Raw genomic sequence first — 15,961 nt, forward strand, 5'->3', positions numbered from 1 at the left:
TGGTCAGAATACCACAGAGATATCAATTTGTATATTTAGACTTTTTTATGCGCTTGCATTTTCACAGAGTTTAACTGATAACTTATTTTTTCATTTGAGGTTGCTTATAATTACCAAAACCGGTACAAGAAGATTCCCTAAGGATAGAGAGTCAAAGGTGGAAATAACTGCCTGAGGAGAAAACTAACCAAATTAACTGTTTCAGTACACATTAATTAATCTCACAGCGTGGTGAAACATCCTTCGTATATCACGGCCACATGTGATTGGCTAACACGTTTTTAGGGAGTGTAGCCTTAAATTGGTGGTACATCTCCGTCAACAAACTGCTGTTAAGCTTCTCGGTTTGCTCAACAGCTCCAAAACATCGAAAGGATTTCTGTTCAGCTTGTTTTTTGCGGACATGGGAGTTTTTCTCCTCTTGTTCTTTATCTCCGTGGTTCTCCCCCTTGGACAAATTCAGTCCTGCCCAGATGGTATGTTTTTAAGCCTGCATTTTTTGATAAGAAACCTTTATTATTCTGCTCTTAAATGTTCAGCTAAGCAAAAAATATCAAAAAAAGGAAACGCACATTTTCGACGACTGAAATTCTCGCATATAGAGGCCTAACTGACAAAATGGCTACTGAAACTCATCGTCCATTTTATGTGCTTTTAACTTTTGCTCATTCAAAATTATTCTAGATTCTTTTTCACAATATGTGACGTGTGTTTGCAAAGGTTCTAAGTTATGACTGAACAATATCCGCAATTACTTAATTGGTCATGTTTTTTACAGCTCATAGCCTCGATAAGAAATAGCACACAAACTGCAGTTACAAACATGACAGTAAAACGCATGTTGGAAAACAAGATTAGTAAACTTTACGTGACCGTTTCGTATGTTTAGACATGCATCTTCTTCAGAAGTGACAGTTAATAATACATGTGGCGACTTAGTTTAAATTTAAGATAAGTAACTAATTACTATAACAACCGTGAACAAAAAGTTGAGAAGAAAAAAAAATTGCATATTCAAAGTGCAAACTAATACAGATAAAGCTTATCTCAAAGTGGTCCCATTTCATGTTGTGTGACCAGTTGACGTCACGTGGTCTGTTATGACCAGTTGACGTCACGTGGTCTGCGATAGCAGATGTATGACACGTGTATTAAAAGTAGAAGATCCAAACATTATACCTGACACCCAGATCACTGCGAGTTCCTATTATTTCAGCTATTATTCACATATAGAACTTCTCAATGGAGAAAAGAGTTGGTGTCAGAAGACTTCTAGAATCACCGATGACTATTTACAAGTTGATCTGGGAGCAAGGCACACAGTCCGCGGAGTCGCCACACAAGGGAAGGTAAACGGCTCGTATATAAAAAAAGCTGCAGGGTCTCCTATTCTACTGATGGTGCTAGTTGGACTGCATATAAAGAACAAAACGTCGAAAAGGTATGAATGGAGGCGACCACTTTTCAGCAAACTGTATATATACCTCTACTTCATATATATTCTGGCCATAGGTTTTTTCTTTGAGCTTCATGGCTAAGGAAGGATTTACCAGTTAGCAATAATAAAAACTTATTTAAAAATCATAACTTAGGGGATAAAGAGTAATCTCTATTATTTCCAAGATTTTTAGTTTTTTTTTTTTTTTCACATTTTTCAAAGTGGTTACAATCTTGTCCTCCTCTCTATCGACTAAGCGAAACTATTCAAGCTCAAGACAGATCTAGAAAACAAATGATGTTGGTGGAGAATCCCTTTGAAGTAGCTTTACTGAGACTTCATTTTCCCTAACAATTAAGTGTTTTGTTTTTTTCTTGGCAGACCTTTGACGCGAATTAAGACTTAATACCATTGTAAAGCATACACTGAATAACCCAGTCCAAGCAAGATACATTCGATTTTAATTACCCGGTAACCTTTTCGACATTCCCTGGTATGAAGGTCGAAGTGTTCGTGCAGTAGACGAGAAACTCAACAACAGTGCAATATTTCTGCTTGAAAACTCTTTAGTCTTGTGGAAAGGAATGGTGAATGCCATAAGTAGGCTTCATTGTGGGAATATTCAAACCTTTATGATTGTTTCCTACGAATATGGACCGGAAGTGAATGTGTACGTGAGATGCAAGTATCTTGTATTTTGTAGTTACATTTACGGTTGGATTACAAGCGTGTATCAATCTTATTTAAACGTGTGAATGTGCTTGTTATCTCAAATAACAGATTTTATAATTGTACTGAAATTTCTCCACCCAAACCAGGGATTCATTATTTACCTTGCGTGAAAACGTTTTCCCTTGACGTTGCAAAAAGAGGATCGAAAAAATAAACGAAAATATGATGTCTTCGCATTCGATACAATTTTCTATTTATAGGAATTATAACCGGTTGAAGAAAAAATTCTAGAGAATTGAACCAATGATGGTTCTATTCGTGTTTTGTTGTGTACTATCGTATGCTTTTGAAAATAAATGTATTTTGACTCGCTTTAGTAGTTGTCATTAATGTTATTAGAGAGTTAAAAGGATGACGGGAAGGAGGAACACATGTTGTCGTCCCCTTTTTCTCTTCCTCCACGCACATCTCGTGAGCGTTTCTCTCCTTAATTTTTAAGAAATAAGAGTATACAGTAAATAGAGGCCACAGTTAAAAACATAACAGAAAATTTAGAGCAAGACTGTATGGCTTTTTGAAAACTCGGCGATATACAAATATTAAGTATCTCATTTTATTTCTCCGGCGTACAAGAAACATCCCTTGGGACGTGCCTTTTCTAACATGAATTTCAAACAGCTCATTACTGAAGTTACTCGACCATCAAGCGGAACCTGTCTTGACTTTGTATTGTCAAATTTTCCTGAAAGAATTAAGTCTATTGTCGTCAAAAACAATGGGCTGTCAGATCATTTGCCTGTATTTGGAGTTCGTTTATATGAGGATAACGCCAAGCGTCAAAATAAATCTCTAACGATTCAATATCGTAATACGAAGCATTTTGACAAATCCGCCTTCGTTTCCGACCTCCAAGAAGTTCCTTGGAATACTGCATTTGTTTTTGACGATTTAACTGATATCTTAAATGCATGGATGGGTCTGTTCAATAACATCTTGGATGCCCACTGTCCGTGGCGAGCAAAAAAAGTAGCCAAACAAAATCAAGCTCCATGGATGACTGTGAATATTTTACAAGCGCTTCGCAGAAGGGATTCTTTACTACGTAAAGCAAGGCAAAGTCGTTGTGTCACGGATTGGAACTGCTTCAAAATTGCGAGGAATCAAGTTGTAAACATGATTCGCAGTGCGAAATATAAATACTATAACACCTGTTTCAACAACAACAAGGGAAACTCTAAAAAGATCTGGAAAACCATAAAATCGCTAATGGGCGATGTATCAAAATCAGTTGAGACGCCAAATGTTGTTTTGGCTGAAAAGTTTAATGATCACTTCACTTCAATTGCTGATTCACTGAGGAATCTACTACCTAATGTACCTTATTGCAATTCAAAGGTTGAAAACTTTGTTTGTTCAAGAAAAGATCCGGATGTTCTTTTCAATATTCCTCCTGTTACTAAAGATTTTGTGCTGGGTGCTCTGTTAGGACTCAAAACTAACAAAGCTATGGGTATTGACAAGATAAGTGCAAGATATCTGAAAATAACAGGACCAGCTATTGCTTATTCAATTACTCAAATCTTGAATATTTCAATTAATTCTGGTGTATTCCCTGATTGTTGGAAGATAGCGAAAGTCATTCCGTTGTTTAAATCTGGGGACCGTGAGGATCCGGACAATTATCGACCCATTTCGTTATTACCAGTTTTGTCAAAGATTCTGGAACGTCATATACACGATCATCTCTATAATTACTTATGTGAAAACAATCTATTGTACCCTTTACAGTCAGGATTTCGGAAACACCATGGAACAGACACTGCTCTTATACGAGTCATAGACAATTTGTTATTTAATCTAGACAATGATCAAGTCAGCGGTCTTCTTTTAGTTGATTACAGGAAAGCTTTTGATATGGTTGACCGTGAAATTCTTTTGCAAAAGCTGAATGCCTATGGTTTAACTCCAGTTGCACGTAAATGGTTTAGTTCATACTTGACTGATAGACATCAATTTATTGCTCTTGATAATGTGACATCTGACTCTGCTCTTGTGAGGCATGGTGTTCCACAGGGTAGTATCCTTGGCCCTTTACTTTTTGTCATTTATATCAATGATTTGCCTCTACATGTTAATGGTGCTGACCTGGATCTCTATGCTGATGACACCACACTGACATTATCGGCAGATATCTCAGCGGTTGATTCTCTACAAGATTCACTAGCTGCTTCTTTGAAGGAAATTGAATGCTGGACGCACACCAATAAACTTCCTTTCAATGAAAAAAAGACTAAAACACTACTGGTCACAGGCAAACGCCTTGGGAAGAAACTTCCAGATGGTTATAATTTATCTCTTAAAACTATGAATGGTGTATCATTGGAACAAGTACCCTCAGCTAAACTTCTTGGTATAGACATTGACCACGATTTATCAATGAACACTTATGTTGACAGACTGTGCAAAAAAATTTCACAAAGAATTGGAATTTTGAATAAGATCAAACTTTGTTTACCATTTAACCAAAGACTTTTATTTTATAATAGTTTGATAAAGCCATTATTTGATTATGCCAATGTTGCATGGCAGTCACTTTGCTCTAATGAATCTCTTTTAAGAATACTTAGGCTACAAAAGAGAGCTGCTAGGGTTTTATTAGATGCTGAACCACGTAGTTCATCAGTTATGCTATTCAATCGTTTAAAGTGGATACCATTTTATAACTCTACTAAGATAGCTAAATGTTTAATACTATTTAAAAGGATTAATTATTGTGTACCTAATTATCTTAATGATAGCTTAAGATTATTAAGTTCAGTACATTCACGCAACACTAGATTTTGTAAATACAACTTTTTATTACCTAAGTTTAAAAGGGCTAGAGAAGGAGGGAAAACTTTTCTAGTTTCTGCCATAAAATTATGGAATCAGTTAAAGCCTGAATTAAAAAAGTCTAATACACTTAAGGCCTTTAAAGACAATGTATTTAAATATTATTATGATGACAAATCATGCTTAGCTCATTTTAATCGGTAAATTTTATTGATAGTAGTTTTATATATTCTTACTTGTTTATATTAACTTGTATTATATATTTTATCAATTAAATATTATTTGTAATTAGCTAAATTTCTATTTATATTTGTAATCTTTTTTTTTTTTTTTTTTTTTTTTTTTTCAATATATTAATGATTCTATTGTACTTGCATTTATATATTTATTGTAATTAAGAGGACCACAAGTTTATTAGTGTTTGTGCACTATCACGTGCTATCCTCAATAAATAAAGTCTTATCTATCTATCTATCTATCATTTAAATGCCTATCATCATATGTCTATCAGGTCATGATAAATATCAGTATTTGATGAACAAGCATAGTATATATATTATCGAGCGGCCCGATATTCCTATGGTTACAGATCAATTTCAATTAAGTTACGTTTATGAACAGTGAAATGATTATTTTTCTGCTGATATAGAAATGAACCGTTATCCTCAATAAAGTAGTCTCTCCAAAAAGGTAGTTATGCAAATAAATGGCAATTTGAATCAGTCTTTTCTGAGTTCTTCGTTTTACATATGATAGTTCGTCTTTCAATCAAGATAAAAGACCTCCAACTCATCAGGTTTGAAGTATTGAGTCCCAGCCAGGGTTGTTGTTCCGTCCTTTACGCCACTTGGGAGTGGATAAGAATGGCCAAAGGCTGTGTAGGAGTGTGTATTGCTGTTGGCATTATCTTTGATGCAGATGTCGTGACCTCCACCAAATGTTACCCCGCGATGTAATGACCTTAAAATAGCACTGTTAGGATACCTCACCAGGCTCTTGAACGGTGGCAGTCCTTCTTTATTGACGAGAGAGAAGATGAACGCTTTAGAAGTGTTTGTGTAACTTCCGCTGGACTCTGTAGCGATAAAAAGACTTACGATCCTTCTCTGGTAGATTTAAAAGAAAGTAAAAGGGGATCGATAATTTCATCACAACTTCATTGATGAGCAAAACCTTTCTTTCGTGTTTCGCTAGCGAAGGTGGATTCAAATGCCACTAGAAAGGGAGATCTTAGTGGGAATATGCTGTCTATGAAAACAAAACAAACGACTGCAACGCCAGACTTCTGAATAGAATGTACCTTTCAAAAAATTATCTTCTGCGTTAATGAGTAATAAGTAAATAAATAAAAACTAATAATAAAAGGCCGAGGCCGGAGAGTGACAGTGGCACTTAGGTAAAGCATAAACTTTACCCTTGCCTGCACTACCAGCCCAAAGCTTAAAGCGGTGATACGAAAACAATCAAGCTTAGAGATAAAGTTTCGGTGAATTAACAAGCTAAAAATAATGGGAAAGCGTATTTTATATACCCCATGAAATGTCTGTGTATCCTCCAAACAAGTATTGTCCTACTTTTATGATAGAGATTGTGTCCCGTTTCCCATCGCATCTCGTGTGGAAAGTACTCGCGCCCCAGCCATGAGAGGAGGCGCGGTAACACAGCACCCACTTACTGTGATCTCCAAGTGTGGGTTTCAAGAACCGAGCCAGATCGACAAGATAAGTTGCATTCTTTTGAAGGATTACTGACTTTATTGCTGGTGTATTTAAGAACATCATAACAAAGAAGGATTAGTACTTTTGTTACAATTTCTTGACAACCATGTAGATTTGTTAAATCGAGATAGAATTGACAAAAAGCCACTTTGGAAGCCATGTCCGTCAAGATCAAACAGCAAACTTCCTTCCCTCCTTCCTCTCTTTGGGAAAAGCCATGTCTTTCTTCTTACCTTCTTATTCCTAAGAGCTCATCAGTAATTCTCTTTACTAATTTGGATATATCAACAAAGTTGAAATGGTAAATTGGCCACCTTAACGATTACAAAAGCTGACGTTTCGAGTGTTAGCCCTTCGTTAGAGCGAATAGAGGAATTGTGGGTTGTGTGTGCTTTTAAAGGCAGAAAATAACGTAGCTCCAATTTCTGCCTTTAAAAGCACACACAACCCACAATTCCTCCATTCGCTCCGACGAAGGGCTAACGCTCGAAACGTCAGCTTTTGTAATCGTTACGGAGGCCAATTTACCATTTCAACTTTGTTGATAGATCCAAATTATTTCGTTACTCCCACCGACGCAGCCCCAAACAGTTTCTTTAGAAACTATCAGCCTTTAATTCTCCTTACTGTCTGCCATACAATTCTTATGATGTTAGTTCAGAGAATTTGGTATCGCAGCCCCCAACTGACATTTTTCTTTATTCTCTTCACTTGTCTGCTTGACTTTGTATCGATATTGAAATGAGAAACTCTGTCTTGGTCACTCGTCGTAGTTTAAGGGCTAAATGACTTCTAAAATTGTATCAACAAAAATTTAGTGATAAGTAATTAAGTAAATTAGTGAATTCTTTTAAACGATTAATTGCCATGCACTTCCAAGATTTTCTTTATCGGAAAAAGCGACCGTATACCTTTCAAGGTCAAAAACTGTAATGATGATACTTACGTGGCATGCAGTTTTCTCCGTCACCACGGTATGCTGGCTTACAAGTACATATATAGGAGCCAGCAGTATTGTTGCAATAAGTATTTTTGTCACAAGTGTGTAGTCCCTCAGCGCATTTATCAATATCTAGAAATGAAAAAAAGTAAGCCCATTCTTAAAAAGTACATTGGGAAACTTATAGAAGAGGTAATTTTTTCTTATGGAGTGCAATTTGAATTTCAGACAAGTTAGTGTATGACACATGTTATCACTCTTACAACCAGGGCTACGAAATGATGGAAAATTATAAAACCATAAACAAAAAATAAACAAAGCGGAAATGGTGGTTGAGATAAATTATTTAATGAGAGTTGGGATTTGAGAGCGCCAACTTCGCTGAGTAAAAGAAGCAAATTACTTTCACGTGAAAAGCATTGCCAGCGATATTCCATCAGTGTAATGAATAAATGAATTTATTACACGACTCGGGCAGTCAGCGGGCCAATAACTAAAATCAACAAATCAAAATGCTCTATTGCCGGTCAATATTCTCTCAGTATTGGACTGGGCACTGTCCCGAATGGTCCTGAATGATACCGCACTTGTGTCCCTTTGAACTTCGGTCGTATAATAAATCTCTTATTGACCAAGCTTGCTCGGGACCGTACTGGAAGAATATCAGCCCTCGGTGTTTTTTGTACGGACCTCGCTACGCTCGGTCCGCACTGTCAAGACCTCGGGCCGACATTCTCCCAGTACGGCCCTCGCGCTTGGTTAATAAGATATATAAAATGCACTCCAACTTATAAGCTCATGCAGCACTATAGCTGATGCTTCCTCACCCAATTAACAATGTTTCCCTTTGAATCCTTCTGCGCAAACGCACAAGTAACTGTTCTCTGCGTACTGTGCAGCGCATGACCCTTTGTTCTGACAAGGCAAACTGATGCATGGAGACTAAACAGAAAGGGGAAAACACAAAAATGAGCTCTCTCTGAGGGACTAGTCAGTATTTATCGCCTGAGAGAGGGGAAGGATTTTGAAAAGGATCACATGGTTTTCAGGGGGAGTGGAGGGGGGATGAATCGTTGCTGACAGAGAATAAAGGAAGGACTATAGAAAATTAAATGCCGATGAGGGGTGGGGAGGGGGTCGGAAGCCTCCACTCGACTCTGTAGAAATAGAAAGACTTACGATCCTTCTCTGGTAGAATTAAAAAAGGTCAAGGGTGGACAAAAGTAGACTGTGAAACTGTTTGCATAACTTTGGTGAAAAAAATGATTCCATGGTTTTTAATCCGATGACGAGGCTCGATAATCTCGACTTCCGAATTGATAAACAAAACCTTTCTTTCGTGTTTCGCTCACGAGGGCCAATTCAAAGCCATTCGAATGGGAGAGCTTAGTAACACCAACCAGTCGATACAAAAACATTCAAGCTAAGCGACATAGAGTCGGTAAATTAAAAAGCTAAAAGTAATAGAAAAGCATTAATGATTTACCCCATGAAATGTCTGTGTATCCTCCAAAGACGTACTGTCCTGCTTCTATGATGGAGACTGTTTCCCGTTTCCCATCACACCTCGCGTGGAAGGTACTTATACTCCAGTCATGAGAGGAGGCGCGGTAACAAGGCACCCACTGACTGTGATTTCCAAGTGTGGGTTTCAAGAACTGAGCCAGGTCGTCAAAATAAGTTGGTTATTTTGAAGGATTACTGACTTCTTTATTGGTGTTTCTAACAACACAATAAAAAGGACTAAAATCGCTGCTTTCTTAATTGAAATAAACCAATCAATTGGACAACTAGTAAATTAATAATTCAATTAATCAATTTACTTAGTGATCATGGCTTTGAAATCATTATAAAGGGATCTTAGATTAAAAACTCTTAGCAGATTGACAATCCCAAGATTTAGTTCTCCAAACGATGTGCCCTACTTCCTAAAAGTCTTAGGGAATAAATATTTCACCCCAATTGGCATTAATGTCGCAATCTGATAAGCTAATTTGCCGTTGTCGATAAGAGTACAGACAACTTTGTTCGCATCAGCATGTCACGCAATGGTCACGCACTTAAAAAAATGTTTTATTTGACGCAACCTCGTTCCCAGGGTCTCTCATCTTCCCGCACCCTGGAGCGAGCGAATAGGCGGGAAGATAAGAGACCGTGGGAACGAGGTTGTTCTTGACGTCGATATATTTTGGTAAAAAAACAAATCGACAGTGATTCAGCGTGGTGTTTACTTTTATCGACATCGATAGTCGTCATCATAGTAAACCACTGTCGATTTGTAAATCGAAATAGAATAGACAGTTGAGCCCATTTTGAAAGCTATGTTCATCAATATGAAACAGCAAAGTTCCTTTCTTCCTTCCTTCCTTCCTCCCGTTGAGAAAAGCGATGTATTTCTTTTGGGTGGGGGTATTGAGGTCTTTTGGATATCGTAAAACCGTAAAAAGAAAAAAACATGTAAAACCGCAAAACCGCGAAAAAAAATCGATCAAAATCCAAAACGGCATGCGCAACTGTCAAAGCCGCTAAAGTTTCACATCCCTGTCATCAAAGCCCTGACCGATCCAGATACCGAATCCAAAAAACCTGTTAGTATTTTTAACGAAAAACCGAAAACCAAATGCTAAGAATCTGGAAAATCCGCAAACCGCAATGAACACCAAATCCGAAAAACCAAAGGTTTTTTTGGCAAAAAAAAAAAAAAAAACACTGATCTAAAAAAAAGCCAAAACCACTAAACCACAAATCCCAATGTCCCCCCCGGCCCCCCCTGGCCCCCCCAACCCTTATATAATTACTCTCCAAAGATCTCATCAATAATTCTCCTTACTGCCTGCCACACATATCTTATGGTGTTATAGTTTAGAGAATTTGGATCAACCGAAAATCTATCCCCCCCTCCTCTCCCCCCCCGTATTTTTTTTTTATTCTCATTACTTGACTTTGTATCCATATTGTAAAGAATAATTCTGTCTTGGTCAGCGGTCACTCGTGAGAGCTTAAGGGTTACATGACTTGAAAAATCACGCCAAATGAAAAATTTCATGAATTTTTTTTTAACACAAGCAACTGCCAAACATTTCGAAGATTATTGTTGATCGGAAAAAGCGACAGTATGCCTTTCAAGTTCAAATCCTTATCAATAGTACTTACTCGGTATGCAGTTTTCTCCGTCACCATGGAATGCTGCCTTACAAGCACACATATAAGAGCCAGCAGTACACATATAAGAGCCAGCAGTATTGTTGCAATAAGCATCTTTGTCACAAGTGTGTAGTCCCTCGGTGCATTCATCAATATCTAGAAATGAAAAACAATACGTCCATTCTTCAATATATTTTGGAAAACATGAAAGAGTCAATTTGTTTCCACAGTTTCATTATTGCAGATAAACATGCGCCTTTTAATCTAATTTTTAGTCAGACTTATCAAAGTCATATAAGGCCGATGTCAAGGAGTCCACGGGCGAACGCTAACTTTTTGGACTTTGGCAAAGATTTTGGCAGTTTTGCTTTCAACTTTAATGAAATGGTTTCGATGACATTCTATCGTTTGTGTCCTAATAGTCCTACCTGGGCTCAAGCATTCTATGAACCATTTTTACGATATATCTATTTTTCGACCGGCAAATTTGCTGGTTCCATTTTTCCAGTATTCTAGATGAGCATATTGATCTTCAACTTTTTAGCGTTTGACTCTTTACGTTTGTTCAGGATTTTGCACGCTATGCTGTTTTTTTTTTTTTTTTCTTTTTTTTTTTATCTTAGCGGTATGTAGGACTTTATCGATACTAGCGTTTACTGTTTTACTGTTAGGACGACTCCATTTTTCAATGCGTTTTTTTCCATGGCTTCGGTGGATCTCTAGATTTTGTCAAGCTCTGTAGGACCATGTTACAAAACAGTCGAATTTATTTCCATTGGACTTCAGCACACTAAATGCATGCGCAGCCACTAACATCGCGACAACGATGCCACGATTCCTCAGTCATATATAGGTCGTAAAAACCTCTTAGTCGACAAATCATAGGGACGATGACACTTAGCAAGACTGACTTTCCAACATGACAGGTATGATTTAAAGTTTCCTACGAGAGATACTTTTCAATACCATTTTTGTACCGTCAATGCTCGGGATAGCAGTCTAGCACAGAGTTGGCTTTAAGTGCACAGCTACAATCTGATTCACAATAGAGATAGCGTTCGTGGCTAAAAAAAAACTTAACGGTTTCTTACCAATTTCGCAATGTTTTCCTCTGAATCCCCTTTTGCAAATGCAGACGTAGCCATAATCATCCAAAACACCAGAATTTACAATTCTGGTGTTTTGGATGAAAGTCGACTGCTGTCTTTTTAAAGAGTAAACAATATTATCTTATGCCAATACTCTCAAAACCCTCGTCGTGAAACACATATTTGGCAAAAAATTGTAGACTTTCTGGCGATACGTAAAACCCAAGCACAATCATAAACTTTAAAAAGTTTGAAGAAACTGATCAATTATTAACAAATTAAGTTATCAATACTTAACAATTATTCACCGAAGTGGAGGTTGTTCCCTCAACGGAATTAATTATTAACGGACAATAGGCAAACTTTGATTGACAACTTACACTTTGAATGGTTTTAGTTTCCTGTCTAGTCATAGCACGTTTAGGAAAAATGTGAATCAGCCGCTTACCAGATACAGGAATTTAAGTTCGCCGAGTTCGGTAATTCAAGCCGCAGTTTCAGTTCAGTAGATCATAGTTTATGGAAACCCGCCATAGAAGTAGGTTTGGTTTGAGTTTTCCACGGTAATTCTTTTTTTATTTGTTAGGGATCTCAACGTAGGTGAATACCACAAATAACTGTTGTGAAATTTGTTGATTTCAGATCGAATAGTTATATCAATAAACCGTTGATTATCCGATATACGGTCGTTTCCGTAAACTTCTAAAGTTGTCGACTCGTCAGTGCTCCAGAGGTAAATATTGGTGTTTATTTGCTGAGCCACGAAGAGGCGTGGTAAATATCCACAAATTTGCCGACTCTTAAGTCAATAATAGTTTTAGTCAGCATACCACTCGGAGACCTAAAAAATGGAAAATAGTATAAGAGTTGAGTTTCTTTCCGTTAATATACCGCCAAAAATGGTCGGAAAATAAACACTTGATGCGCGATTTTGTCTCCTCAGCTGTTTTGAGTAGTTCTTGCCTTTCAAACCTTTCAAAACCTTGGCTTGTTGACATGAAATCTTGTTTTAATTCTATGATATGTGATGTATCTTTAATTGTTTACAATGATCACCGCCTTTACCTGACTGAATGGTATGAATTATTGCCATGTCAAGTGATTCTAACATGATCAAAAGTACCCGATGAGTTGTCAGTATAGCTAAGAACTCGAGGTGCTCTAATTTCATGGTTCATTACTGCCTTCCATGGACGCGGAGCCGTCATGTTGTCCTGTTGAGTGAGTGAGAGTGTAACAATAGAGCCACTAAAGTTGTGAGGCGAGCAAGGTCCGAAATACGTTTAACAGAAGGGACCCACTAGACGAAATGACGAAGGGTGGAAACGCGCGGAATGACAGAATACCCCACAATACGGAGTGCCTTTTTGAATGAAGCGAAAGTCTGGAAAGATGGAAACTTTTGCATTACTGAGATAAGAAAATAATTTATAATTGACAGGAAGAAGCATAGTTTAATCACTATTGGAGCCTAGAGGACAGATCAATAGAGGAATTATAATAATTATAATATATAATTATAATTGATCAAAATCATTATTATAATAAATTATAATAATTTATAATTGACTGGAAGAAGCATAGTTGAAACACTATTGGAGCCTAGAGGACAGATCAATAGAGGAATTATAATAATTATGGTATATAATTATAATTAATTAAAATCATTATTATAATAAATTATAATAATTTATAATTAACAGGAAGAAGCATAGTTGAATCACTATTAGAGCCTAGAGGACAGATCAATAGTGAATTATAATAATTATAATATATGATTATAATTAATTAAAATCATTATTATAATAAATTATAATAATTTATAATTGACAGGAAGAAGCATAGTTGAATCACTATTGGAGCCTAGAGGACAGATCAATAGTGGAATTATAATAGTTATAATATATAATTATAATTAATTAAAATAATTATTATAATAAATTATAATAATTTATAATTGACAGGAAGAAGCATAGTTTAATCACTATTGGAGCCTAATAATAATAATTATTTAATAATTTATTTCTTATATAGCGCTACTTACAATAACAGATCAATAGCGCTTTACAACTGATATCTCTAAATATTAAAATCTCATCTAATTAAAAAATAAATAGATAAATAAATAATGATTACATATTACAGTTAAATTGGCTATATAGGATTCATAATTTATCCACCATTAAAAGGTTTGCCTAAAAAGAAAAGTCTTAATTGAATTCTTAAAAATTTCTACAGATCGAATATTGCGTAGTTGCAATAGAAGCTCATTCCATAGATGCGGTGCAGCTACCTGAAATGCACGTTTACCCAGGGTTGCCATCATTTTGCCTCTAGGTGGCTCTAATAAAATACCTGAGTTAGATCTAAGATTGTACAAGGACTTGCGTTTGATAACTAAAAGATTGCTAATATATGTGGGTGCGAGGCCATGGATGGCTTTAAAAGTTAATAATAGGATCTTAAAGTGTATACGCGCTAGTACTGGTAACCAGTGTAACTCATAGAGTACTGGAGTAATGTGAGAAGACTTCCCGATATCCATAATTAGTCTGGCGGCAGCATTTTGCACGCGTTGTAGCTTAGCTATTTTCTCTTTGGGAAGGCCATACAATAAAGCATTACAGTAATCTAACCTACTCGTGATGAATGCGTGTACCAAAGTGCGTAAGCTGTCTCTCGATAAATACTTCTTAATGCGTCTAATATTATGCAAGTAGAAAAAACCCGCCGTACATATATTAGTAATAAGGTGGCGCATATTCAGGTTTGGATCAAGCCAGCTCTCAAGGTTCTTAACTTGGTGGCTAGATTTTATCTCTGAACCACCTGCTTTAATATTCATAGCCTGTAATTTGTTAAGTTGCTGGCGTGTTCCAATAATAATAAACTCAGTCTTATCGTCATTAAGAAGGAGTCTATCATGGATCAGCCAGCGCCTGATCTTCTCGATACAACATTCCATCGCACGGATTGCATCTTCCTGGGATGTGTTACTGATAGGTTTGAAACTCAGATAAATCTGTGTGTCGTCGGCATAGCAATGCACGTGTGGAAGTTGATCTTCAACCACTCTGAATAGCTTGGATGCATAGATTAGAAACAGCAGGGGGCCCAGACATGACCCTTGTGGGACACCACACTCCAGGCTAAAGCGCTCTGAAAGAAATCCGTCGATGGAGACTCGCTGGCCTCTTTTCGCCAGATACGACCTGAACCATTCCAACGCCAATCCGCATATCCCAAGCTCCTCATTCAAACGAGTAAGGAGGATGTTATGATTAACCGTATCGAAAGCGGCGCTGAGATCGAGCATGACCAGCAAGGTGACTTCTTGAGTGTTCATTTTCATGAGGATATCGTTCGTGACTCTAACAAGAGCCGTTTCCGTACTATGATTTTTACGATATGCAGACTGAAACTCAGGATATGGTGAAAGAGTCATCATATGGGTGTGTATCTGGTCGTAAACCATCCTTTCAGTCAGCTTTGAAACATACTGCAGGTTGCTGACAGGTCTGTAATTTTTGTATAGAAGGTCTAGCCCAGAATTCTTCAGCAGAGGAAGAACAAGCGCACACTTCCAGTCATCAACGAATAGCCCAGACGCAAGTGATATTTTGATCATTTTCGTTATGATCGGTAGAAGCACGTCAATGCAATCTATCACTAGGGATGTTGGCATAGGGTCTAGATTGCAGCTTTTATTTGTACTGCGAACCTTCTCTTCCGTAAGGGGGCTAAATTTGCTAAGGGGGGGAGGTGGTTCTGGGGCGTAGTCGTCGGGGACTGCTGGTAGCCCTTGCGCCATATTGTCGAGATTGGAACCAATGGTCTCAATTTTCTGAATAAAGAAAGTTCCCAGTTGATTTGCCAAGTTAATGTTATCGTCCACGGGTGGATACACCGCCCTGTTATCCCCCTGGTTGAGTAGCTTCTTCGCTGCCAAAAATAGGTGGCGCTGACTGCTGCTATTATCCTGGATGAAGTTATGATAGAATTTGCGTCGAGTTTCATTCATCAAAGCATTCCCATTGTTTTTTTTGCTTTGTACGCCAGCATATTCTCCCTAGAGCCAGTTCGTCGCCACTTCTTCTCAGCCTTCCGTTTCTCCCGCCTTACTGCCTTG

General features: G+C 37.3%; 1 protein-coding gene, 1 long non-coding RNA gene and 1 pseudogene across 3 annotated transcripts; 1 reads left to right on the plus strand and 2 right to left on the minus strand.

Annotated features, from left to right (window-relative positions):
• The first annotated feature begins 1,139 nt into the window (after window positions 1-1,139).
• Window positions 1,140-2,058, plus strand: LOC148739543 (lactadherin-like; annotated as a pseudogene).
• Window positions 2,059-5,422: 3,364 nt separating this feature from the next.
• LOC111344681 (MTOR-associated protein MEAK7) lies at window positions 5,423-8,544 on the minus strand. Of its 2 annotated transcripts, XM_088747350.1 has the most exons (4): window positions 8,428-8,544; window positions 7,607-7,732; window positions 6,474-6,701; window positions 5,423-6,017 (listed from the first exon to the last, which is right to left on the minus strand). In XM_088747350.1, exons 2-4 carry the CDS (start codon window positions 7,611-7,613, stop codon window positions 5,707-5,709), a joined length of 546 nt encoding a protein of 181 aa, XP_088603476.1. In that variant the 5' UTR covers window positions 7,614-7,732; window positions 8,428-8,544; the 3' UTR covers window positions 5,423-5,706. The 2 variants fall into 2 exon arrangements, with proteins under 2 accessions (XP_088603476.1, XP_088603475.1); XM_088747349.1 differs by lacking the exons at window positions 7,607-7,732; window positions 8,428-8,544 and having other exon boundaries at window positions 6,474-6,976.
• A 204-nt stretch (window positions 8,545-8,748) lies between these two features.
• Window positions 8,749-11,890, minus strand: LOC148739544 (uncharacterized). Its single transcript, XR_015996153.1, has 3 exons — window positions 11,836-11,890; window positions 10,754-10,900; window positions 8,749-9,322 (listed from the first exon to the last, which is right to left on the minus strand). It is a non-coding gene; the product is annotated as an uncharacterized LOC148739544 (long non-coding RNA).
• Between the last annotated feature and the right edge of the window lie 4,071 nt (window positions 11,891-15,961).

This window comes from Stylophora pistillata, chromosome 2, assembly GCF_964205215.1.
Source record: "Stylophora pistillata chromosome 2, jaStyPist1.2, whole genome shotgun sequence".
Taxonomy (NCBI): Eukaryota; Metazoa; Cnidaria; class Anthozoa; order Scleractinia; family Pocilloporidae; genus Stylophora; species Stylophora pistillata.